Consider the following 25,153-nt stretch of genomic DNA (forward strand, 5'->3'; position numbering starts at 1 on the left):
ATCAAGTATTGGATTTCCAGACAGATCGTGCTCCGTCGGTTGCTTCATAACTGGCGTGTTTGCCTACTTCTCTTTTCGCAACAGGTCGGCATATTTTTATTACTTTAGGAATTTATCCTTCTCCTATTCGTGGTCTACGTTGTAACCAACCAGATTTCCCGCCCTCTTGACTTACGTTCCTGTCTGGGATGTCTTGTGGGAGAAACATTTTCTATAGTTTTCTACATGAATTTCGTTTGCACAGGTTGACTATTTGACTATGGTCCACATATCAGGACCGTAAGTTTATAATGGAACTGCCATGGTGTTATAACATGCTTCTGTCTCTTGTACAATTTCTTTGTGAAATGGATGCGCTGCTTCTCGCACATGTTGAAAAATGTGTGTGAATTCCAAAGGGGCCAAACAGCTTAGGTCTTCTGTCCCTAGACTTACACACTACCTAAACTAACTTGTGCTAAGAACAACACACACACCCATGACCGAGGGAGGACTTGAACCTCCATCGGGAGTGGCCATCGCACATGTTGGAGTGCGCCACATTTGGCCCTACCGATACTTTGGACAACAGTGAGGCAATAATGAGCGGTAACCTTGGATGAAGGTACCACTCCAACATACAAGTGCACAAGTATCATAGAAAATCAAAACTATGGCAGTTGGCACAGGATATACGACAGCTTATTCCAAATTTGGGGTTGTAGAACTGGATAAACTATTTCTTTGTATAGCGTTGCAGACAAAGGGGCACACAGGAGATAATGAAAACAAAAACACTGTTAAGGGTAGACAGAACTGGGAAATGAGGGACGCAGATGGAAGAAGGTAAAACAGACTAGAAAAGAAAGGAGGGAGGTACAGGTACAAGAAAGTGAATGGAAGAAGAGCTGGGGAATTAAAAGGAAGAAACAGAGAAGAAGAGGAATGTGCAGAGAAGGGGAGGAGGTTTGAGAATAAAAGAACGGAGAAGGATGAGGAAGTATAGTTGAAAAGGAGAAGGAAGTTGAAGAGGATGGATGAAGAAGGCGAGGAACATGAATAGTGCAAGTAGGATGACGAACGTATTGGATTCAGTGCATACAGGGTGTAACTAAATTGGACTTGTAGTGAGGACCAAGATGGTTTCACGGTAAATTAAGATAAAAAAATGATGAAATGGATGATGAGAAAGAAGAGGGTGAAAATGGGAAGGAGGATGGAAAGGATGAGTGAGATGAAAATGCGAAGAAGGATGAAGAGGGGGTGAAGAGAATGAAAAGATTGAGGAGGATGAAGACGATGAACAGGGGAATGGAGGATAGGTGGCGTATGAGGAGCAAGACGACGGTAGAGAGGATGTCAGCTGAAGAACAGGGAAGAGGAATATCAGAGGATGACGGAAAAGGAAGGCGAAAAATGTGATTTGGAGAACGAGAGTTAAAGAGGCAGTCAGCTGCAGCAGGCTCACCTTCTGGGGGTCGTGCTTCTCGTAGGGCAGCAGCGTGGAGACGTGGAACATGATCTCGATGCTCCTCCAGTTCGTGTAGACCGAGTACAGGCCGGTCAGGTCGTGCACCGTGTCCAGGCCGCCCTTGTACTTGTCGAATCCTGCGAACCAACAAGACACGAGTGGTCTCAAATACTGGCCGTCAAGACGAATATAAAGAGGCGATTTGCTTGCAGGTAATGGTTCAAATGGCTCTGAGCACTATGGGACTTAACTTCTAAGGTCATCAGTCCCCTGGAACTTAGAACTACTTAAACCTAGCTAACCTAACACACATACATGCCCGAGGCAGGACTCGAACCTGCGACCGCAGCTGTCGCGCGGTTCCCGACTGTAGCGCCTAGAACCGCTCGGCCACCCCGGCCGGTCTTGCAGGTAACATATCACTATTACATGTCCTTCTCGATCGAAGTTCTGTTTTTATTCATGACCTTTCTGGCTGTAAAAAAATGTCGTCAGGTGTTTCTTAACGTGAAACCAGCTCATGCTTTCGGCTGTAACATCGTATGCTGCACAACATACAGAAAATTAGACGGCGCGAGTTGAGATCACCTTTATACCGTGTAGCACTGCCTACAGCCTTATAACGGCCTTAATATGGTAAGGTAGAGGTGGGCCCATGATGGAAAAAGCGGTCATTGCATAATTTTTGCCCTGAACATCGCTACTCCCTGCCAAGAAGTGGTCGGAATATACTAGCGCCAAAGAAACTAGAATAGGTATGCGTATTCAAATACAGAGATATGTAAACAGGCAGGAGATGGCGTTGCAGTCGGCAACGCCTACATAAGACAGCAAGTGTCTGGAGGATTGTTAGATCGGTTAGTGATGATGATGATGATGTTTGGTTCGTGGGCCGCTCAACTGCGTGGTTATCAGCGCCCGTACAATTACCGAATCTTTGCTCAGTCCAATTTCGCCACTTTCCTGGATGATGATGAAATGATGAGGACAACACAAACACCCAGTCATCTCGAGGCAGGTGAAAATCCCTGACCCCGCCGGGAATCGAACCCGGGACCCCGTGCTCGGGAAGCGAGAACGCTACCGCGGGACCACGAGCGGCGGACTAATCGGTTAGTGATGCTACAGTGGCAGATTATCAAGGTTTAAGTGAGCTTGAAGGTGGTGTTATAGTCGGCGCAAGAGCGATGAGACACAGCATCTCCGAGATAGCGATTTTCCCGTACGACACTTCACGAGTGTATAATGAATGTCAGGAAGCCGGTAAAACATCACATCGCTGCGGCTGGAGAAAGATCCTGCAAGAACGGGACTGAAGATAATCGTTCGATGTGACAGAAGTGCAGCCCTTTCGCAAATTACTGCAGATTTCAAAGCTGCGCCATCAACAAGTGTCAGTGCGCGAACCATTAAACGAAACATAATCGATATGGGCTTTAGGAGCCAAAGGCTCACTCGTGTTCCCTTGATGACTGCACGACATAAAGCTTTACGCCTCGCCTAGGGCCGTCAACATTGACATTGGACTGTTGATGATTGAAAAGATTTTGCCAAGTCGGACGAGTCTCGTTTCAAATTGTATCGAGCGGATGGACGTATACAGGTATGGAGGCAACCTCATGAATCCATGGACCCTTCCGGAAAGCGTTTGACTCGGTGCCCCATTGCAGAGTCCTAACTAAGGTACGAGCATATTGGTTCCCAAGTATGTGAGTGGCTCGAAGACTTCTTAAGTAATAGAACCCAGTACGTTGTCCTCGATTGTGAGTGTTCATCGGAGGTGAGGGTATCATCTGGAGTGCCCCAGGGAAGTGTGGTAGGTCCGCTGTTGTTTTCTATCTACATAAATGATCTTTTGGATAGGGTGGATAGCAATGTGCGGCTGTTTGTTGATGATGCTGTGGTGTACGGGAAGGTGTCGTTGTTGAGTGACTGTAGGAGGATACGAGATGACTTGGACAGGATTTGTGATTGGTGTAAAGAATGACAGCTAACTCTAAAAATACATAAATGTAAATTAATGCAGATGAATATTAAAAAGAATCCTGTAACGTCTGAATACTCCATTAGTAGTGTAGCGCTTGACACAGTCACGTCGATTAAATATTTGAGCGTAACATTGCAGAGCGATATGAAGTGGGACAAACATATAATGGCAGTTGTGGGGAAGGCGGATAGTCGTCTTCGGTTCATTGGTAGAATTTTGGGAAGATGTGGTTCATTTGTAAAGGAGACCGCTTATAAAACACTAATACGACCTATTCTTGAGTACTGCTCGAGCGTTTGGGATCCCTATCATGTCGGATTGAGGGAGGACATAGAATCAATTCAGAGGCGGGCTGCTAGATTTGTTACTGGTAGGTTTGATCATCACGCGAGTGTTACGGAAATGCTTCAGGAACTCGGGTGGGAGTCTCTAGAGGAAAGGAGGCGTTCTTTTCGTTAATCGCTAGTGAGGAAATTTAGAGAACCAGCATTTGAGGCTGACTGCAGTACAGTTTTACTGCCGCCAACTCACATTTCACGGAAAGAACACAAAGATAAGATAAGAGAGATTAGGGCTCGTGCAGAGACATATAGGCAGTCATTTTTCCCTCGTTCTGTTTGGTAGTGGAACAGGGAGAGAAGATGCTAGTTGGCGTACGAGGCACCCTCCGCCACGCACCGTATGGTGGATTGCGGAGTATGTATGTAGATGTAGATGTGGACCCTACATATCAGCAGAGGGATGTTCAAGTTTGTCGAGGCTCTGTAACGGTGTGGGGTGTGAGCAGTTCGAGGAACATGGGACCCCTGGTACGTCTAGATACGACTCTGACAGGTGAGATGTACTGAAGTATCTTGTCTGATCACTTGCACCCATTCACGTCAATTGTGCACTTGGACATTTCCAGCATGACAATGCGACATCCCACACATTCAGGACTGCTACAGAGTGACTCCAGGAACACTCTTCTGAGTTTAAACACTTCCGCTGCCTACCAAACTCCCCAGACATGAACATTATTGAACATATAAGGAATGGCTTGCAAAGCGCTGTTCAGAAGAGATGCCAACCCCCTCGTAGTCTTACGCATTTGTGGACAGTCGTGCAGAATTCATGGTGTCAGTTCCCTCCAGCACTACTTCCGACATTAGTGGAGTCCATGCCACGTCGCGTTGCTGTACGTCTGCGTGGTCGCGGGGGCCCTACAGGATATTAGGCAGGTGTAGCAGATCCTTTGGCTCTTCAGTGTAGGTCTAACATACGTCTCCGTTGTTGGAAAGATGAAGCTTGTCCCGCTATTTTTTTTAATAAAAACGTTTTTGTTTTAGTCGCCTGATGTAAGTTAAGTGATTTATATATTGTGAGCGTAGGGTTGACCTGCTATTCTGTTATTCTGCGCAACGGATTAATCTGAGATGTACCCTTTACCCTGTGGCTCCTGCAAGATGCAAATCCCCCCCCCCTCCCCCCGGAAAGGCAACCAAGATGTTCATCCTAATAAGAGGTAGTTACTTGGAAAAAACAAGCATAATACAAAAGATAAAACTTACTTTTACACGCTTTTATATCCAAAGCTGTCATCCGCCATTCCATCCCTTTGTGAGAATTCTGAAGTAATTAACTTATATTATTTAAAACAGTCTCTGCTCTGCTGTATTTGGCCTAGTATAGAATTCCAACTGGAAACGGTCTGCGGCAGTCGCCTGATATTCTTTCAGATACTAGGGCACGAAGATGCCTAGAAAAATGTGCCCAGAAATCAGAAATAACTAACATGGCCTTCAGTTGCATGTACTACTAATATATATCTAAAATATTATTTTCTCTTCACTTAAAAGTATCTTATAAATATGGAGATTTTGTTGATTCAAAATGTATTAAGCGGTAAACTATCAGTAACTATAGTTTCGTGAAAACTGAATTTCTCTCTGAGTGGCTAAGTGGCCACTTTACTAACCCCCTCCCCCCCCCCCCCCCGTCTCATTTGCTATTCGGCCTGAGGTGTCGCTCATGTCAATACTGGCTCTTAAACAGAAAAGTTTGTGACCACTGCCGTAGAGCTACTGAACTACGGTGATGGTGATTGCTGCGTTTCACCCAAAGTCACAAATAGATCCAGACTTTTACTGCGAGAGTAAGGTCGGGTGCGTTAGCGTGCCAATCATAGTACTCTAGGCTGCCTGAATATTCGTCAAACCAAGACGGTATGCGCCCAGGTCAGCGAACACAGCAGCTGCGATCTAGGCAGTACCTCCACAGCGTGCTCAACACTAAGGTGAAGCGCAACATTTGATCGCAGAGAACACTGCAGTAAATATAGCGATTCATGTGATTCTTCAACTTCTCCCGGCGTATTTCTTGCTTTAACAGTCCACGGGTGTACTTCTGGTCTATGGTGTCCAACGGGCACAATATTTCGGCGATCAGACACGTCGCCATCGTCAGGTGCGCTGACCTGACGACGGCGACATGGCCGATCGCCGAAATATTGTGCCCGTTGGACACTATGGACCGGCAGTACACCCGTGGACTGTTCGATCGCAGTTCATGTTTATGGTGAGTTAGCCCGGCAGTAGTGTGTAGAGGTTTGGTATGCATACCCGTTATGACGAATTTCTATAATTAACTGCTAGAGCCGGCCGGGGTGGCCGAGCGGTTCTAGGCGCTACAGTCTGGAACCGCGTGACCGCTACGGTCGCAGGTTCGAATCCTGCCTCGGGCATGGATGTGTGTCATGTCCTTAGGTTAGTTAGGTTTAAGTAGTTCTAGGGGACTGATGACCTCAGAAATTAAGTCCCATAGTGCTCAGAGCCATTGAACCATTTTTTTAACTGCTAGAGGATACGTCACACTGCTTTGTGGTTCCATGTAGTTACTACGAGATGCCAGCAGGGTGGTACAAGTACGTTTTTGTACCTTTTGTTGAGAACAGGACTTCGTGAGATGCTGTCGAAACAAGTTTGAGCATGCTCAAGTATGTGAAAGCCCAACATAGCGCTCTCGTCCCATAAGAAGAAAACGTCAACGTAGCTGTTTTATTGCATTTTAGTGCGTATTTTCCATAAAATATGATATTTGATCGCACATTTAATAGTAGATATTGTTATATGTGGATTGTTACGGGCCAGAAGAGGACAAAGTTCAGCCATCGAATTACCACTTACTTGATGAGATGTCAACTGACTGGGATGATGGAGATGAAGAGTATCCTGCTATTGTCAGTCTCGACGACTTAGAGCAATCTGCAGATTCTGGGCAGGAGCGGATCTCGTGCTGACCGACGTCTTGACGTGCATCGAGACGACAAGAGACTAGTGAAAATACTGTGCAGCGCCGGCTTTTTAGGTGAGAGTTTACCATTTTATAAGGGTCGCCGATGCCACAATGTCGTTAGATTCCACTTACGGAGAGGGGTTCTCTTTAATTTAATTTGAACAACCAATCACTGCATAGTAAAATTCATATACGTGGGGTGTATTCTCATCATCGAGGGAAAGTACTGCTTCAATCCGTTATCGTTCGCTGGACATAATACCTGTGCTCAATAATAATCCGTCATGCTAGATTTCTACTGTCAATCTGGTGGTTTTGCTGCATACGTAGTCGAACTTTTGTAATAAATCACCATTTTATTTTTTTTGAATTTTATTTTTATTATCAGTTGTTAATTGAAATAACTGATTTGATAGCAATTCCCCACGTTAGCAATGTTAGGGCTAAATTTCGGATAGCATATTCTCATTGTGTTAAGTGTATCAACTTTGGGTCGTAAGCGGCGTGTCGCAATCGAGATAGTCTCTGACTCCGGTAACGAATTCTGAGCCCCCACACGGGGGGCGTTGCAATATTTCTGGTAATTCGAATACTGCCAGGTAATGTAAATTATGCAGCATATTTTCTCTGTGCCGTTAATAATGTTTGCATACTCTTGCGCTGAAAAATGCTGTGTACATGATCACAAAAACACCTTTCCCCTTTGAAGCTGCGTATCGCTGCTAGCACCGGATAACAGTCTCGTGTCTACAGGTATAATGAGGTATCCAGTGATACTTCGTTATTTGTATTTTGACTGTTGAGCGAATGCTTCTCTATCCTTTTTTGGACGACCAGGAGCAGCGGATTAGTGCCACGTGTGGCCTTCCAGGAAAGGGGGCGCCGCGGTAAACAGACAGCTGTCAGCGGTGGAGACGGTGTTTGCCCGTCCGCGCTGGGACTTGCCTAACGAGAGGCGCGCGTATTCGCAGGCCCCTGACGGACGCCCGCACGCTACCCGCGACACAGCTGCTGCTCGCTCTGCAGAGCTGTGACTGCGGTCAGTAGGTAGGGTGGCGACAATTACATGCATTTACCCCGAGTCTTCCAAAATTCCTGTTGCAAGCTCTTCGGGACTATTGCTGGGACGTTATTGATAAAGATCTGATAAGGAACTCATATCCGGAATTGCAAAAAATGGAAATGTCGTGTGACTAGGGCCTCCCGTCGGGTAGACCGTTCGCCGGGTGCAAGTCTCTCGATTTGACGCCACTTCGGCAACTTGCGCATCGATGGGGATGAAACGATGATGATTAGGACAACACAACACCCAGTCTCAGAGCGGAGCGAAGCGGAGAAAATCTCCGACCCAGCCGGGAATCGAAGCCTGACCACTCAGCTTCCGGGGCGGACTTCCGGAATTGTAATGTGTGGATATAAAATGTCTGAAAATTAGATCACTTTCAAATCTTGTGTTTCACAGTACGCCCAAAAACTGTGGAGATGGCGCTGCTGTCGGTCCCTATTGTAATTATGACATCACATACGCATTTTCATCCGACTACCGTAGCGGTTGCGAGAAACTGGTACGTTCGCCGTTATGACGGCTTATTGCGTTCAACGGACCCGTTGTACCATCAACTTTGAAGAACACGACCTCCGTCGTCAGATATAAGGGAATACGACGATTAGTACCCGAAACATTGCCTACACCGTGCAGAGCAAACGAATCAGAGCTGATTGTGTCCGATTTGTGCGTGCCGTGAAACGGAAGATTTTAAAGTGATACGATATTCAAACTCATTACACATACAAGAGACGTTTATTAGTGCAAACATATTTTCTCGACCAGTTTCGTTGATAAAATGCTGAATTTTTTGTGGGACATGTGGAAAATTCTCGCTTCACTCCCTGTAGTTTGGGGTGCGAAAGAAATTCAGTTAATTGAAATCTTGAAAAAGGCGAACCATTAACTAGGGAGTGTTACTGTACGCTTATATGCATTGCTAAACGGCTGAAATGTGTTCACGGGAGCACAATTCAGTTGCAGATTGATAACTAACAGTTTGCAGGGGCAACAACAATTTGATTTCCACTATTTCAAATGATTATTGCCATCATCATCATCATCATCATCATCATCACCATTTAAGACTGAGTATGCCTTTCAGCGTTCAGTCTGGAGCATAGCCCCCCTTATACAGTTCCTCCATGATCCCCTATACAGTGCTAACATTGGTGCCTCTTCTGATGTTAAACCTATTACTTCAAAATCATTCTTAACCGAATCCAGGTACCTTCTCCTCGGTCTGCCCCGACTCCTCCTACCCTCTACTGCTGAATCCATGAGTCTCTTGGGTAACCTTACTTCTCCCATGCGTGTAACATGACCCCACCATCTAAGCCTGTTCGCCCTGACTGCTACATCTATAGAATTCATTCCCAGTTTTTCTTTGATTTTCTCATTGTAGACACCCTCCTGCCATTGTTCCCATCTACTAGTACCCGCAATCATCCTAGCTACTTTCATATCCGTAACCTCAACCATTATTGCCAGAAATTAAAAATTTAAAAGGCTGTACAATGTACTCATTATGAAGTAGAAACTCAGGTAAATGATTTAACACAATAAGACAAGTATTGAAATTGGAAAATGTGTGTATGTCTAGAGGCAGTGTGCGAAGGACGTGCAAATTACGTAAAATATATTAATTCTTTATTTGAGAATGATTGAGAATGAGAGCACTTAGCGACTTTCAACAAACTTCGCATATAATTTCAAATCTTTTCGAATCCTTTTCACTCTGACACCCTCCACAAAATAATAGGAAAAAGGTTTAGCACTTACTTCGACGGTGTGCTGAAGAGTAATGCACCCGAAATTTTTAGGTGAAAACTCTTAAAGCTTTTAAAATAAAACAAACTTTATTAACCGTTTACATATTTATTATTCATGTCTACGTATTTATTCAACGCAGTCATTCTGGCGACGAAGACATTTCTCCCTATGAGAGCCCAGTTTATACGCTGTGAGTGTAGAATGCTTGTTGACAGAGCCACAACCACACCTAAGCCTGCACCGCTTCATCACTATCAAAGTGAAGTCGTCTAAGGCATTGTTTAAGCTTTGGAAAGAGATGATGATCGGATGGGGTCAAGTTGGGACTCTATGGAGCGATGACAGTGAGCCCAAGCCATTGGATTGTTGCAGATGTCGCAGTGCTCGTGTGTGTTCTGGTGTTGTTGTGCTGAAGGAGACGGTGCTCTAAGTGTGAACGAACTCTTCGAATTCGAAACTCAATTACAGCACGCTGCTTCACGCCCACCGACATACACTCATGCTCATAAATTAAGGATAATTCTGATACATGGTGAAACAACGCTCTGGTAGGCAGTTTTCGGTTTAAATCACCTCGGGGTGTCACCATGTTGTGCATTTGACCTGCGGTCGTTGCACGGTGGTGCTGGCAGCAGTCCACATAAGCAGAGGTATGTTGGTGCATGTCAGAGAACGGTGCAGCGAGTAACTGTGCAGACGTTTCCAGACGTGCTAACGGTGACTGTATGTTGAAAATGGCTCAAAGAACACATATTGATGACGTTTGAGGGATAGAATATTAGGGCGACTGGAGCATGGTCAAATATAGCAGGTCGTAGCACGGGCCCTCCGTGTGCCACAAAGTGTAATCTCAAGATTATCACAACGATTCCAGCAGACAGGAAACGTGTCCAGGCGCTACAGTACGGGACGTCCACAGTGTACAACACCACAAGAAGACCGATATCTCACCACCAGTGCCCGCAGACGGTCACTGAGTACTGTAGGTAGCCTTGCTAGGGACCTTACTGCAGCCACTGGAACAGCTGTCTCCAGACACACAGTCTACAGGCGACTGAACAGACATAGTTTATTCGCCCAGAGACCCGCAAGGTGCATTACACTTACCCCTAGTCACAGGAGAGCCCGTAAAGCCTGGTGTCAAGAACACAGTACATGGTCATTGGAACAGCGGTCACAGGTTATGTTCACGGACGAGTCCAGGTATAGTCTGAACAGTGATTCTCACCGGGTTTTCATCTGGCGTGAACGAGGAACCAGATACCAACCCCTTAATGTCCTTTAAAGCGACCTGTATAGAGGTCGTGGTTTGATGGTGTGGCGTGGGATTATGTTTGGTGGACGTACACCCTGAATGTCTTTGACAGAGGAACTGTAACAGGTCAGTTGTATCGGGACGTCATTTTGCACCAGTATGTCCGCCTTTACAGGGGTGCAGTGGGTCCCACCTTCCTCCTGATGGATGATAACGCACAGCCCCACTGAGCTCCCATGGTGTAGGAGTACCTTGAAACAGAAGATATCAGGCGAATGGAGTGGCCTGCCTGTTCTCCAGACCTAACCCCCATCGAACACGTCTGGGATGCTCTCGGTCGACGTATCGCTGCACGTCTTCAAACCCCTAGGACACTTCAGGAGCTCCGACAGACACTGGTGCAAGAATGGGAGGCTATACCCCAGCAGCTGCTCGACCACTTGATCCAGTGTACGCCAACCTGTTGTGCGGCCTGTGTACGTGTGCATGGTGATCATATCCCATATTGATGTAGGGGTACATGCGCGGGAAACAGTGGCGTTTTGTAGCACGTTTCGGGACGGTTTTCTCAACTTATCACCAATACCGTGGACTTACAGGTCTGTGTTGTGTGTGTTCCCTATGTGCCTATGCTATTAGCGCAAGTTTTGTGTAGTGCCATGTTGTGTGGCACCAAATTCTGCAATTATCCTTAATTTATGAGCATGAGTGTAGTTACATTGTTCTCCGCCATGTTATACGCTACAAACTTAGCCCTCTGTGGCGGAGCGCTGCAAACATGTAGATTGGTTTGTTAGTTGATGTGGGGTAGGGGACCAAACAGTGAGGTCAGCGGTGCTATCGGATTAGGGAACCATCCTGTCATTTCCTTGAAGAGATTCAGGCAAATCTCGGAAAATCTAAGTCAGGATGGCCTGACGTAGGTTTGAACCGTCGTCCTCCGTAATCCGAGTCCAGTGTGCTAACCACTGCGCCACTTCGCTCGGCGAAATATGTAGATATGAACAGTAAATACATAAAATGCCAATAACGTTCATTTTATTTAAAAGGCTTTAAGTTTTAAAAAAGGTTTAAGAGTATTCACATTATTAAATTCGGAGGCATTACTTCTCAGCACTTCTACGTACATGTTCGCTGTTGCTGCTATAACATGTCACTGTCCAGCATGACGTATTAATGTCTTGCTTCTTTACTACCAGCTCTATCCGTAATACACTTAGTTTTGGCCATATGGCGTCAGAAACATTGAGATGCGTCAAAAACTAGCTGTCCTTATGACGGAGCTATTGAGGCTGTTGTACGCATGGGACTTTCGTTCGTTAAAGAATCGGGGTGGTGTGGGTGAGGGGCGAGAGGGAGAATGGATTTAATGGATGCAAAAGTCCGAGAAAACGTCTTTGTTTGCAATGCAAAAAAGTCTTCTTTTATGAAGACAGTTTACGGTCCACAAAACTACACTCCTGGAAATTGAAATAAGAACACCGTGAATTCATTGTCCCAGGAAGGGGAAACTTTATTGACACATTCCTGGGGTCAGATACATCACATGATCACACTGACAGAACCACAGGCACATAGACACAGGCAACAGAGCATGCACAATGTCGGCACTAGTACAGTGTATATCCACCTTTCGCAGCAATGCAGGCTGCTATTCTCCCATGGAGACGATCGTAGAGATGCTGGATGTAGTCCTGTGGAACGGCTTGCCATGCCATTTCCACCTGGCGCCTCAGTTGGACCAGCGTTCGTGCTGGACGTGCAGACCGCGTGAGACGACGCTTCATCCAGTCCCAAACATGCTCAATGGGGGACAGATCCGGAGATCTTGCTGGCCAGGGTAGTTGCCTTACACCTTCTAGAGCACGTTGGGTGGCACGGGATACATGCGGACGTGCATTGTCCTGTTGGAACAGCAAGTTCCCTTGCCGGTCTAGGAATGGTAGAACGATGGGTTCGATGACGGTTTGGATGTACCGTGCACTATTCAGTGTCCCCTCGACGATCACCAGTGGTGTACGGCCAGTGTAGGAGATCGCTCCCCACACCATGATGCCGGGTGTTGGCCTTGTGTGCCTCGGTCGTATGCAGTCCTGATTGTGGCGCTCACCTGCACGGCGCCAAACACGCATACGACCATCATTGGCACCAAGGCAGAAGCGACTCTCATCGCTGAAGACGACACGTCTCCATTCGTCCCTCCATTCACGCCTGTCGCGACACCACTGGAGGCGGGCTGCACGATGTTGGGGCGTGAGCGGAAGACGGCCTAACGGTGTGCGGGACCGTAGCCCAGCTTCATGGAGACGGTTGCGAATGGTCCTCGCCGATACCCCAGGAGCAACAGTGTCCCTAATTTGCTGGGAAGTGGCGGTGCGGTCCCCTACGGCACTGCGTAAGATCCTACGGTCTTGGCGTGCATCCGTGCGTCGCTGCGGTCCGGTCCCAGGTCGACGGGCACGTGCACCTTCCGCCGACCACTGGCGACAACATCGATGTACTGTGGAGACCTCACGCCCCACGTGTTGAGCAATTCGGCGGTACGTCCACCCGGCCTCCCGCATGCCCACTATACGCCCTCGCTCAAAGTCCGTCAACTGCACATACGGTTCACGTCCACGCTGTCGCGGCATGCTACCAGTGTTAAAGACTGCGATGGAGCTCCGTATGCCACGGCAAACTGGCTGACACTGACGGCGGCGGTGCACAAATGCTGCGCAGCTAGCGCCGTTCGACGGCCAACACCGCGGTTCCTGGTGTGTCCGCTGTGCCGTGCGTGTGATCATTGCTTGTACAGCCCTCTCGCAGTGTCCGGAGCAAGTATGGTGGGTCTGACACACCGGTGTCAATGTGTTCTTTTTTCCATTTCCAGGAGTGTATATGATAATGGCAACATTGAGGGATCTCGCTATTAAGTGTTGGCTCATCCATCCTGTTCCCCGTATTTGACTCCCTTAGTCTTACATCTCGTCACGTAACTCATAGTGTTACCCATTCCTTAGGGTTTTTATCGAACAGGGAAGTGATGGTAGGTGGTGTTATTTGTTGTGGTCTTCAGGCCACAGACTGGTTTGATGCGGTTCTCCATGCTACTCTATACTGTCTAAGTCTCTTCATCTCCGAGTAACTACTGCAAACTACATCCTTCTCAATTTGCTTACTGTGGTCATCTCTTGGTCTCTCTCTGGGATTTTTACCCCCCACGCTTCCCTCCAGTATTAAGTTGGTGATCTCTTGATGCCTCAGATCTGTCCCACCAACCTATCCCTTATTCTTGTCACAAATTCCCCATTCTATTCCGTATCTCCTCATTAGTTTCGTGATCTACTCATCCACTCTTCAGCATTCTTCTATAGTACCACATTTAGAAATATTCTACTCTCTTCTTGTCTAAACTGTTTATCGTCCATGTAGTACTTCCACACATGGCTCCATACAAATACTTTCAGAAAAGACTTCCTGACATTTAAATCTATACTCGATGTTAACAAATTTCTCTTCTTCAGAAACGCTGCCAGTCTGCTTTTTAATCAAAATGGTTCAAATGGCTCTGAGCACTATGGGACTTAACATCTATGGTCATCAGTCCCCCAGAACTTAGAACTACTTAAACCAAACTAACCTAAGGACAGCACACAACACCCAGCCATCACGAGGCAGAGAAAGCTTTTTAATCCTCCCAACGTCGACCACCATCAGTTATTTTGCCGCCCAAATAGCAAAACTGATCTGCTGTCTCATTTCATAATCTAATTACCTCATTATCGCCTCATTTAAGGACTTTATTCTCCTTTTGCTTTTGTTGAAGTTCATCTTACATCTTCCTTTCAAGACACTGTCCATTCCCTTCAACTGCTTTTCGGGCCCTCAACTCTTTTAACTGCCACATGGTTTCTGTTCAGATCGTAAACAGTCTTTCACTTCCTATGTTTCAGTACTGCCACCTTTATAATTTCAAAGATAGTATTCCAGTCAACATTGTCAAAAGGTATAATTTTCGATGCGGTAGGGTCCGCAGCTGCGATGAATTTTTTGAAAGATTTCTTGAAGCTTTCAGCTGACATTCTCTTTATTTCCTGTACGATTATACAATTTCATCCATAGGCCATTTTCAAGTATTTTATGGATGATTTTTTAGTAGCAATTTATGTCAAATACGTCGTTGTCTAAGTCTGCAAATGCTATAACCGTAGGTTTACCTTTTCCTAATCTGTCTTCTAAGATAAGTCGTAGAGTCAGTATTGCCTCGCGTGTTCCTACATTTCTTCGGAATCCAAACTTATCTCTCCCGAGGTCAGCTTCTACCATTTTTTCTATTCTCCTGAAAAGCATTCATATTAATTTTTTGCAGCCGTGATTTATTAAACTGATATTTGATAATATTTCTTTGGAATTTGAATTATTATACTCTTCTTGAAGCGTGACGGTATTTCGCCTATCTCATGCATCTTGCTCACCAGAGGGAAGAGTTTTTTCACGGCTGGCTTGCCAAAGGCGTTCTAATGTCATGCTGTCTACTACAGCGGCCTTGTTTCGACTCAGGTCTTTCAGTGCTCTGTCTAACTCTTCACGCAGTATTATATCTCCCATCTCATTTGCATCTACATCCTCTTCCATTTCCATAATATTGTCCTCAAGTACATCGTCCTTGTACAGATCCTCTATATACTCCTTCCACCTTTCTGCTTTCCCTTCTTTGCTTAGGACTGGTTTTCCATCTGAGCTCCTGATATTCACACATGTGGTTCTCTTTTCTCAAGAGGTCTCTTTAATTTCCCTGTAGGCAGCATCTATCTTACTACTAGTGATATGAGCTTCTACATCCTTACATGTGTCCTCTAACCATTCCTAGTTAGCCATTTTGCACTTCTTATCGATCACATTTTTTAGGCGTTGTGTTCTCTATTGCCTGCTTCATTTACTGCAGTTTTATATTTTATCCTTTCAACAATAAAATTCATTAGCTCTTGTATTACCCAAGGATTTCTCATGGATGGTAGCTGTAGATGAATATTTCTCTGCAAATCCACACAGATACTACAGGGGTGGAAAAAGTCATTGCGAAAACAGCGCTGGATAAGTTTATTGATGTTAAAGGAGATTATGCTGAAGAATGACAGTTTTTTGAAAATTTAAATTCTCATATGCAGTAACATGCATGCTTACGGTCTATCGGCCGGAGTGGCCCTGCGGTTCTAGGCACTACAATCTGGAGCCGAGCGACCGCTACGGTCGCAGGATCGAATCCTGCCTTGGGCATGGATGTGTGTGATGTCCTTAGGTTATTTAGGCTTAATTAGTTCTACGCGACTGATGACCTCAGAAGTTAAGTCGCATAGTGCTCAGAGCCATTTGAACCTTTTTTTACGGTCTATCCGATGACATATGCGGTTGGACAGAATGTTTTCTAACAGACAGAGAGCAGTATGTCGTCCTGAATGGGGTGACTTCAACAGAAACAAGCGTAACTTCTGGTGTGACCCACTGCAGTGTAATAGGCCCGCCGCTTTTTACGATTTACATACACGATCTGGTTGATGGTATTGACAGCGGCATTAGAATGTTTGCCGATGATGCTGTAGTCGACAGGAAAGTAGTATCACACGGAAGTTGTGAACAAATCAAAGAGGATTTGCAGAAAATAAATTCGTGGTGTAATGACTGGCAGTTATCTCTCAATAGTAGTAAGTGTAACCTACTGCATATAACAATGCGAAAATCCCCATTAGTGTACGAGTACAAAATAAATGCCCAGTCTTTGGAAGTGGTAACATCAGTCAAGTATCTAGGTGTGACTGTTCGAAATGATCTCAAATGGAATGATCAGATTACACAAGTAACGGTCAAGGCGAACTTTAGATTGCGGTTTATTGGTAGAATCCTGAAGGTATGCAGTTCTTCAACAAAGGAAATTGCGTACAGTCTTAGAGTATTTTTCGTCTCTATGGGATCTTCACCAGTTGCGTCTGATTCAAGAGATTGAGAAGGTCCAAAGAAGAGCGGCATGATTCGTGACTGGGACATTCAGCCATCGCGAGAACGTTACAAATCTCATAGGAAGTTTGAAGTGGGACACACTTGCAGGTAGACGACGCACTAAACGGAAGGGGCTGCCCACTAAATTCCGAAATCCGATCTTCGCCGAGGATGTAGAGCAGATATTATTACCACCAACCTTCATATTGCGCAATGATCACCATTCAAAGATAAGGGAAATTAGAGCTCGTACTGAGGCGTTCACATAGTCATTTTTCCTTCGCACGATCAGCGAGTGGAACAGCGAGGGGGGAGGGGGGGGGGGTTGGGGGAGGAATATGAGCGAATAGTGCCCTCCGCCACACACCTCTTGGTGGCTAGCGGAGTATATATGTAGATGTAGGTGTAGAACATGCAACTACAATCCAGACCACCCCTCGCGCACGTTGCGTGTCGTGCAAAGAGCGGCGGTCACGTGTTGCGTGGGCGTGTTTTGCGTCACGACAGACGCAGCCCTTATGTAACGTGCGCGCGACGACGCGCAATTGACGGCCGTGGGCGTACTTTCGTTTCCGCACGCGGTCTCTTGCGCAACGCCGCCTTCCCTTTAAAGCGCATCCACTTCGCCGGCGCTCTGCATTACATAACAGTTTGCGGTCATTGCTCTGGCGTTGACGCGAGGGCGAATAATTGAAAATTTTTTCGCGAGTACGGTTACGACTCCTCGCGTTTACTCCTCACTGAATAGTAAATCGCAAACAAACACACACACACACACACACACACACACACACACACACGCGCGTGCGCTCGCACTGATGAAGTTTTAATCTTCATATTGCACATGATTACAAACGAGCTGAATGCAGCAAAAGTTGTGTGAAATGATTTGTGTAAATGTAATAAATAAAGCAGCTCATTCGCTGTACGTGATTTCGAGCATCATTCAAAGGTGCTGCAAATGTTTTTCTGAGCTGTTTTATTTCTTGCTTTGAGACAAACCATTTCATAAATTATTTGACATATTTTTCAATTTTCTTTTATTCTCAAGTTTTGTTCAGAAAGAATGATATTATCGATTTTCTAGCGTCTTCTGTTCTCGATATGTCCTGAATTTAGCACCTGTATTGCAGGAAACCGTTTAGGCACTTAAATACCACACCGGCCCAATTTCTTAAGCAGAACATAGTGTTTCTAGTGTCTGATCTTCTCGAAATGTCATAAATTTAAGGCCTGATTTGAAGCAAGCCGTTTTAAATATCATATATCACACCAATGTAACTTTTGGACGCAAAATAGCTAGGTCTTGAAGAGATGAAGTTTTTGACATCTCATTTGCCTTCATAGCGTTTACTTTTCACGATATTTAGTACTCGATTAGAAGAAAGTCTTTGTTACAGCTACATATCACATAAATTTTACTATTTATGTGTCAAATAGCTAGTTCTTCATGCTATGAACTTTTTAACAGTTTACTTCCATACCTAGCAATTAGATAGCATTAGCGACTCCTCGTTTGGCTAGGGTAAATAAATGTCGTGTGACTAGGGCCTCCCGTCAGGTAGACCGTTCGTTGCGTGCAAGTCTTTCGATACGACGCCACTTCGGCGACTTGCGCGTCGATGGGGATGAAATGATGATAAGTAGGGCACCACAACACCCAGTCCCTGAGCGGAGAAAATCCCCGACCCAGCCGGGAATCGAACCCGGGCCCTTAGGTTTGACATTCTGTTACGCTGACCACTCAGCTACCGGAGGCGGACATAGCTAGTGTAAAAACCCATTGTGTAATTAATATGAAATCTTGTTTTCCTTCCCTGGCCAAAAAACGATAGACGCTAAAGTTAAATATAATGAAAGATCTACATTTACGTAAGCACACTACAGTGCATGGCGGAGGCAACATCATAGGAATATTATGCATTGCACTTCTTATTCCATTCATGGACTGACCGTGAACGAGGGGAAAACGACTATCTATATGCCTCTGTAAATGCCCTAATCTCTTTCGCGTTATTCTCGTGATCTCTACGCGGTTGGGGCGGCATATACATCCAACAGTCTTCTTAGAATACATGTTCCCTTAATATACGCAACACGGTTTCGCGAGAACTAAGTTGTTTCCTAGAAGCATTCCCACTTAAGTTTCCCGAACTTGCCTGTCACACTTTCGCCGACCTGTTACCACACTAGCAGCGCGTTTCTGAATTTATTCTACGCCTGCTACCACGCCTACTTGACAAGGACTCCCAATACCGGAACAGTACTCTAGAATTGGTGGCACAAGCCTCTTGTACGCGATTTCCTTTACAGATGCACCGCACTTTCCTAGAATTTTTCGAAAACATGCAAGTTTGGATTCTCCTTCACTACTACTGATTGTACGTGATCGTCGCATTTCGTATCGCTTCTTTCTGTTACCGCGAAATGTGTACACGACGTGACGCTGTCAAGTGGCGTCTGCAGTGGAGATGCGTTCCAAGAAAAGAGTTCTCACTGAGTTTCTTTTGGTGGAAATCCAGAGCGTGGCGCTATTGATGGCCGGTTGCAGAATATCTGCGGAGACCTGGCAGTGAACAAAAGCACGGTGAGCCGTTGGGCGAGGCGTCTGTCGTCGTCGCAACAACGTCGCACAAACCTGTCCAATGTCCCGCGTGTCGACAAAGACCTTGCAGCAGAACAGGTCTATTGTCGGAGGTATCAGAACGATTTTCGCTTACCACTTCCGACTCCGTCGTTTCCGTACCAGGATCCCTTACGTCAAATTCTCTACGTTTACATGCGACACAATTTCCGGAAGACGAAAACAGTTTTTCGCTGTCGTGTTTACACGTTAAGGTCTGAAACGGATTTAGCAGCCAAGTTAAACATGGCGCCTGGAAAACAGATGTTACAGTTTCTGATTTAGTCCGTAGAAAAACTGTTTCTCTTCAGTTACACGAGATGTAAACAGCTTCAGTCTAATATTTCTCTTATCCTTCAGTGAACAAGAAGCCACTCCGTTTTTAGAAAAAAGACGAAATGTGACAGGCAAAGCACGTTTCGAAATTGGTTACGCTTACATGGGAGCGAATATCGATTGCGGAATTGGAAAACCGACAACTAGAAGCGGATTTCCAGAACAGATTTTGAAGTATATTGTAACAAATAAGCCCTCGGTCACAAATATTAAGTCAAAATTGACCTGGTTTCGACGCTACTACGAGCGTCGTCTTCAGAATTAGACTAACTGTACTAAAACGTTAGGTATATAGTACATTAATAAAATTAAAGTTCGTACTGACTCGAAACGATGCAGTACTTACAAGTCGCATATTAAAAAAGATCTCGGCCGGAAAGGCGACGTCATGAACACTTGTCAGATGGCGACAGTCTTGTTGCAACCCCTGTCCACGGTACGTGCAGCCCTTAGCGCATCTGGCCGAGCGGTTCTAGGCGCTACAGTCTGGAACCGCGCGGCCGCCACGGTCGCAGGTTCGAATCCTGCTTCGGGCATGGATGTGTGTGATGTCCTTAGGTTAGTTAGGTTTAAGTAGTTCTAAGTTCTAGGGGACTGATGACCTCAGAAGTTAAGTTCCATAGTGCTCAGAGCCATTTGAACCAACCTTAGCGGCTCGCCATCTGACAAGTGTTCATGACGTCGCCTTTCCGGCCGAGATCTTTTTTAATATACGACTAATAAGTACTGCATCGTTTCGAGTCAGTACAAACTTTAATTTTATTAATGTACTATATACCTAATGTTTTAGTACAGTTAGTCTAATTCTGAAGACGTCGCTCGTAGTAGCGTCGAAACCAGGTCAATTTTGACTTAATATTTGTGACCGAGGGCTTATTTGTTACAATATAATCCTGACACGGTCACTGAACCTTTGCAGCTATGTTCAAAGTTTTAGATTTTGAAGTTCCTGGCGGTATTTTCGGTTGGAACTACAAGGAAATGCGTATTTTTTTTCACCAGATGCGTTTCGCCTTATTGAGGTAAAGCATAACCAGTGGTAAAACAACAATATCAGAAATTGAATCCGCCTTGATGCAAAACACATTGTTATTTGTTTACTTATTTATGTCCCCAAACTGTTTTCAGTGACAAATATCGCCATCATCAGTGTTTTTTTTTTAAATCTAAAGCATTCAGAAAATGCAATGGCTATACAAACACAGTAACACATTATTACATTTTTACTGTTCGTTTTTTGAAATTAGTTTTCTATGGATACTTTCATATTACCTTATTTATTGTATATTATGACATGTTTTTAAGAATCATTCTCGCTCTTTGCGGCATATTTTCTGTGCTTTTTTCTGTTGTTGTTTTTTCTCAACGTACATCATGTCATCTGCAGCTCTGTGAGTGGCTGTTAATAAACAAATACTAAAAGGTGTGGTGTCACCGCCAGCCGCGGTCCGTTAGTATACGTCGGACCCGCGTGTCGCCACTATCAGTGATTGCAGACCGAGCGCCGCCACACGGCAGGTCTAGAGATACTTCCTAGCACTCGCCCCAGTTGTACAACCGACTTTGCTAGCGATGGTTCACTGACAAAATACGCTCTCATTTGCCGAGGCGCTAGTTAGCATAGCCTTCAGCTACGTCATTTGCTACGACCTAGCAAGGCGCCATTACCAGTTACTATTGATATTATGAATCATGTACAGTCAAGAGCGAGGCTCATCATTAATGGATTAAAGTTAAGTATTCCACCAGCTACGTCCGTTTTTGTTCAAATGGCTCTGAGCACTATGGGACTTAACATCTATGGTCATCAGTCCCCTAGAACTTAGAACTACTGAAACCTAACTAACCTAAGGACGTCACACAACACCCAGTCATCACGAGGCAGAGAAAATCCCTGACCCCGCCGGGAATCGAACCCGGGAACCCGGACGCGGGAAGCGAGAACGCCACCGCACGACCACGAGCTGCGGACTACGTCCGTTTTTCTAAATTCTAATTTCCTTGTCCTGTTCCAGACCTCACGCCAGCCTGCGTGAGCTAAAACGCGTGTCTTTCGGGTTCCTCTAATAATACGGTGTTGACTCTCCTGCCAACCCACAGCAAAAGGTGAACTTACTATGTCAGCACTATAAACGCTGAGAAAAAACGGCAACAGAAAAAAGCACGGAAAATATGCCCCTAACAGCGAGAATAATTCTTAAAAACCATGCCATAAAATACAATAAATAAGGTACTATGAAATTATCCATAGAAAACTATATTTCGAAAACGAACAGTAATTGGATTGTTTGGGGGAGGAGACCAGATAGTGAGGTCATCGGTCTCATCGGATTAGGGAAGGACGGGGAAGGAATTCGACCGTGCCCTTTCAAAGGAACCATCCCGACATTTGCCTGGAGTGATTTAGGGGAATCTCGGAAAACCTAAATCAGGATGGCCGGACGCGGGATTGGGCCGCCGTCCTCCAGAATGTGAGTCCAGTGTGCTAGCCACTGCGCCACCTCGCTCGGTCTAACAGTAATAATGTAATAATGTGTTACTATGTTTGTATAACCATTCTATTTTCTGCCTGTTTTAGATTAAAAAAAAACCACTGTTGATGGCGATATTTGTCGCCGAAACTAGTTCGGGGAAAAAAATAAGTAAACAAATAACAAGGTGTTTATCATCAAGGCGGACTCAATTTATGATATTGTTGTTTTACCGTTGATGATGTTTACCTCAATAAAGCGAAACACCTGTGATGAAAAATCACGCATTTTCTCGTAGTTGAAAAGACAGTATGAAAATACCCTCAGGAATTTTAAAGCAGCTACGGTCAATATGGTCACACAGATGAAGAGTTTAATGACCCCTTTTCCAACGATTCTGAAGCCTCTACATGACCAGCCAGAAGCGGTAGTGGGGAATCGGTTTACGAAATCCGGTTTTGGGTGCCCCATGTAAACGTGTTGAATGATACATATACTCTTCTGTACTATTCCTGAAAGTTTGTAACGTCATCGTGGAAATCACCTCGTATAGCAGCTATTTAAATGCGAAGTAATCAGTATCGTTACTGTCACCGGTTCCTGATAACCAGACTTTACTCCTAAAAGCTAGACTGTATAGTGGTGTACTATGTATGCCGATTGTTAGCCTATAAAAGTGATAACGCAGCGTCCATAGACTATGTTATTTATCTCGTGTCCTCACCCATTCCCTCTAGTGTAAACTAGGGCAGTAGACAAAATATCGATATATTACCAAAAATATAGATATGGTTCGGAATAAAATTGTTCCCCGATATATAGACATGTAAATGGCATTATCGAGTGACGATATTTCTCTTCTGTATTATATTTTTTCGCAATTTTCGGTAAATATTTGAAACGGTTCTCTCGAAATTGTACTAGAACTAAATTTTAATTTCACCGTGTGAAGGAGTACGAAAAAATATAGGTGGAACAAAGACGTTCGATTGCACTGAGGGCTGACAGTGTGAATGGAGTAGAAAGCTTTCCAATGTGAAGAAATAGTACTCCAGTTGCTGTTTCTTCTCATTGGCATTCTTCGGCAACAGGTGCTGAAAAAGATGAACATAAATCGAAATGATGATTGGTCTTTGCGGTGACCGAAGACGTACAAAGGTAAATGCTGACGTAATCGGCGCTCGGCGCTACCGGCACAAACTGCGACGTTTAACTTCACCTCGCAGTGTTGTCTCTACAACTGCTAGGTCGTTGGCGTTTACAGAAATGAAAAAAAAAGAACAAGGAAGCCGACATGAAGTGTTCCGGACAAATCCGATATGTGACGAAACCGAGCGACGGACTTTTGGTCACCTTTTATTGTGCCATTTACATGTGGTTACCGTAGACAGCAAATTCGTTATCGCCAAGTGTAAACGTGCATCGTTTTCTTTTCAATTCTTGTTTTAAGGGGGATGACCAGACTGCTAGCTTGATGATGTACAGAATATCTAATAAAAAATCAGTACTTCAATATACAGTTCTAAAACCGGCAGTGTATTTACAATATGTAGGCAATACTTTCATAGGCCGGTGCGAAGATATTTTCTCCGTCAATATATCCATACATCGATACGTTTTCTCGATGTATCGAGGGACAATAGTGATGTTCTTTTTAAATGCCCATTTATGGGATTTCCGATATTTTTAGAAATATCAACTTTCCTCGTGTAAGGATTCGTTCACAGATACAACGGAATGGTATTGAACACTGGAGTAGTGTCTGCGAATGAGCATTCGCATCTACATCTACATCTACATTTATACTCCACAAGCCACCCAACGGTGTGTGGTGGAGGGCACTTTACGTGCCACTGTCATTACCTCCCTGTCCTGTTCCACTCGCGTATGGTTCGCGGGAAGAACGACTGCCGGAAAGCCTCCGTGCGTGCTCGAATCTCTCTAATTTTAGATTCGTGATGTCCTCTGGAGGTATAAGTAGGGGGAAGCAATATATTCGATACCTCATCCAGAAACGCACCCTCTCGAAACCTGGCGAGCAAGCTACACCGCGATGCAGAGCGTCTCTCTTGAAGAGTCTGCCACTTGAGTTTGCTAAACATCTCCGTAACGCTATCAGGCTTACTAAATAACCCTGTGACGAAACGCGCCGCTCTTCTTTGGATCTTCTCTATCTCCTCTGTCAACCCTACCTGGTACGTACGGATCCCACACTGATGAGCAATACTCAAGTATAGGTCGAACGGGTGTTTTGTAAGCCACCTCCTTTGTTGATGGACTACATTTTCTAAGGACTCTCCCAATGAATCTCAACCTGGGACCCGCCTTACGAACAATTAATTTTATATGATCATTCCACTTCAAATCGTTCCGTACGCATACTCCCAGATATTTTACAGAAGTAACTACCAGTGTTTGTTCCGCTATCATATAAGCTTGTGTTCGCTTCCAAACACTCTAGTGTAAATGGGGAACACTGCCAACATTATTCCTGATCGCGGGCAAGAGAAACACGAATACTGCAAGTTGAAGGACAGAAAAACGGGTACAGAAAACGATAGCAGCGTTCCAGGCGGCGATCACAGGATTAAAGGTCTTTTCTGTTTTTCGCTGCATCCTTCGTATAGTGACGTCTCTTTAAAAATGCAGAAAGCAAAATAATTAATGAAGCGGATATGCGCTTCCGTGGAATAATAAGTTTCTTGCCCTGTCTCGAAGCTCTTTAGCCAGGCAACATCCCCAGTACTCCGGGAGATAATTCAATGCAATATTCCGGCATCTCCGTCCTCGATTTGTTCTGAGATCCGTTACCTCGCAAAGTGGCCGAACGAGAACTAGAGATGAATTTTGCATCGACATTCAGCTTCGTCGTCTCTTTGCCCATTACGTGGAAGACTGTCGTAAGTGAAAAGGCGTAAATGCCAGAGGTGTCTTTTTGACGCAGCAAGCAGAAATACCATTCGA

General features: G+C 45.0%; 1 protein-coding gene across 1 annotated transcript in view; it reads right to left on the reverse strand.

The window, feature by feature from the left end:
* The window catches only part of LOC126106220 (rap1 GTPase-activating protein 1-like), a 397,582-nt gene that overhangs the window by 22,360 nt on the left and 350,069 nt on the right, over positions 1–25,153 (reverse strand). The window contains exon 4 of the mRNA XM_049912450.1: positions 1,448–1,587. Coding sequence (XP_049768407.1) covers positions 1,448–1,587 — 140 coding nt within the window. The remainder of the gene's footprint in view (positions 1–1,447; positions 1,588–25,153) is intronic.

Source organism: Schistocerca cancellata, chromosome 10 (assembly GCF_023864275.1).
Source record: "Schistocerca cancellata isolate TAMUIC-IGC-003103 chromosome 10, iqSchCanc2.1, whole genome shotgun sequence".
Taxonomy (NCBI): domain Eukaryota; kingdom Metazoa; phylum Arthropoda; class Insecta; order Orthoptera; family Acrididae; genus Schistocerca; species Schistocerca cancellata.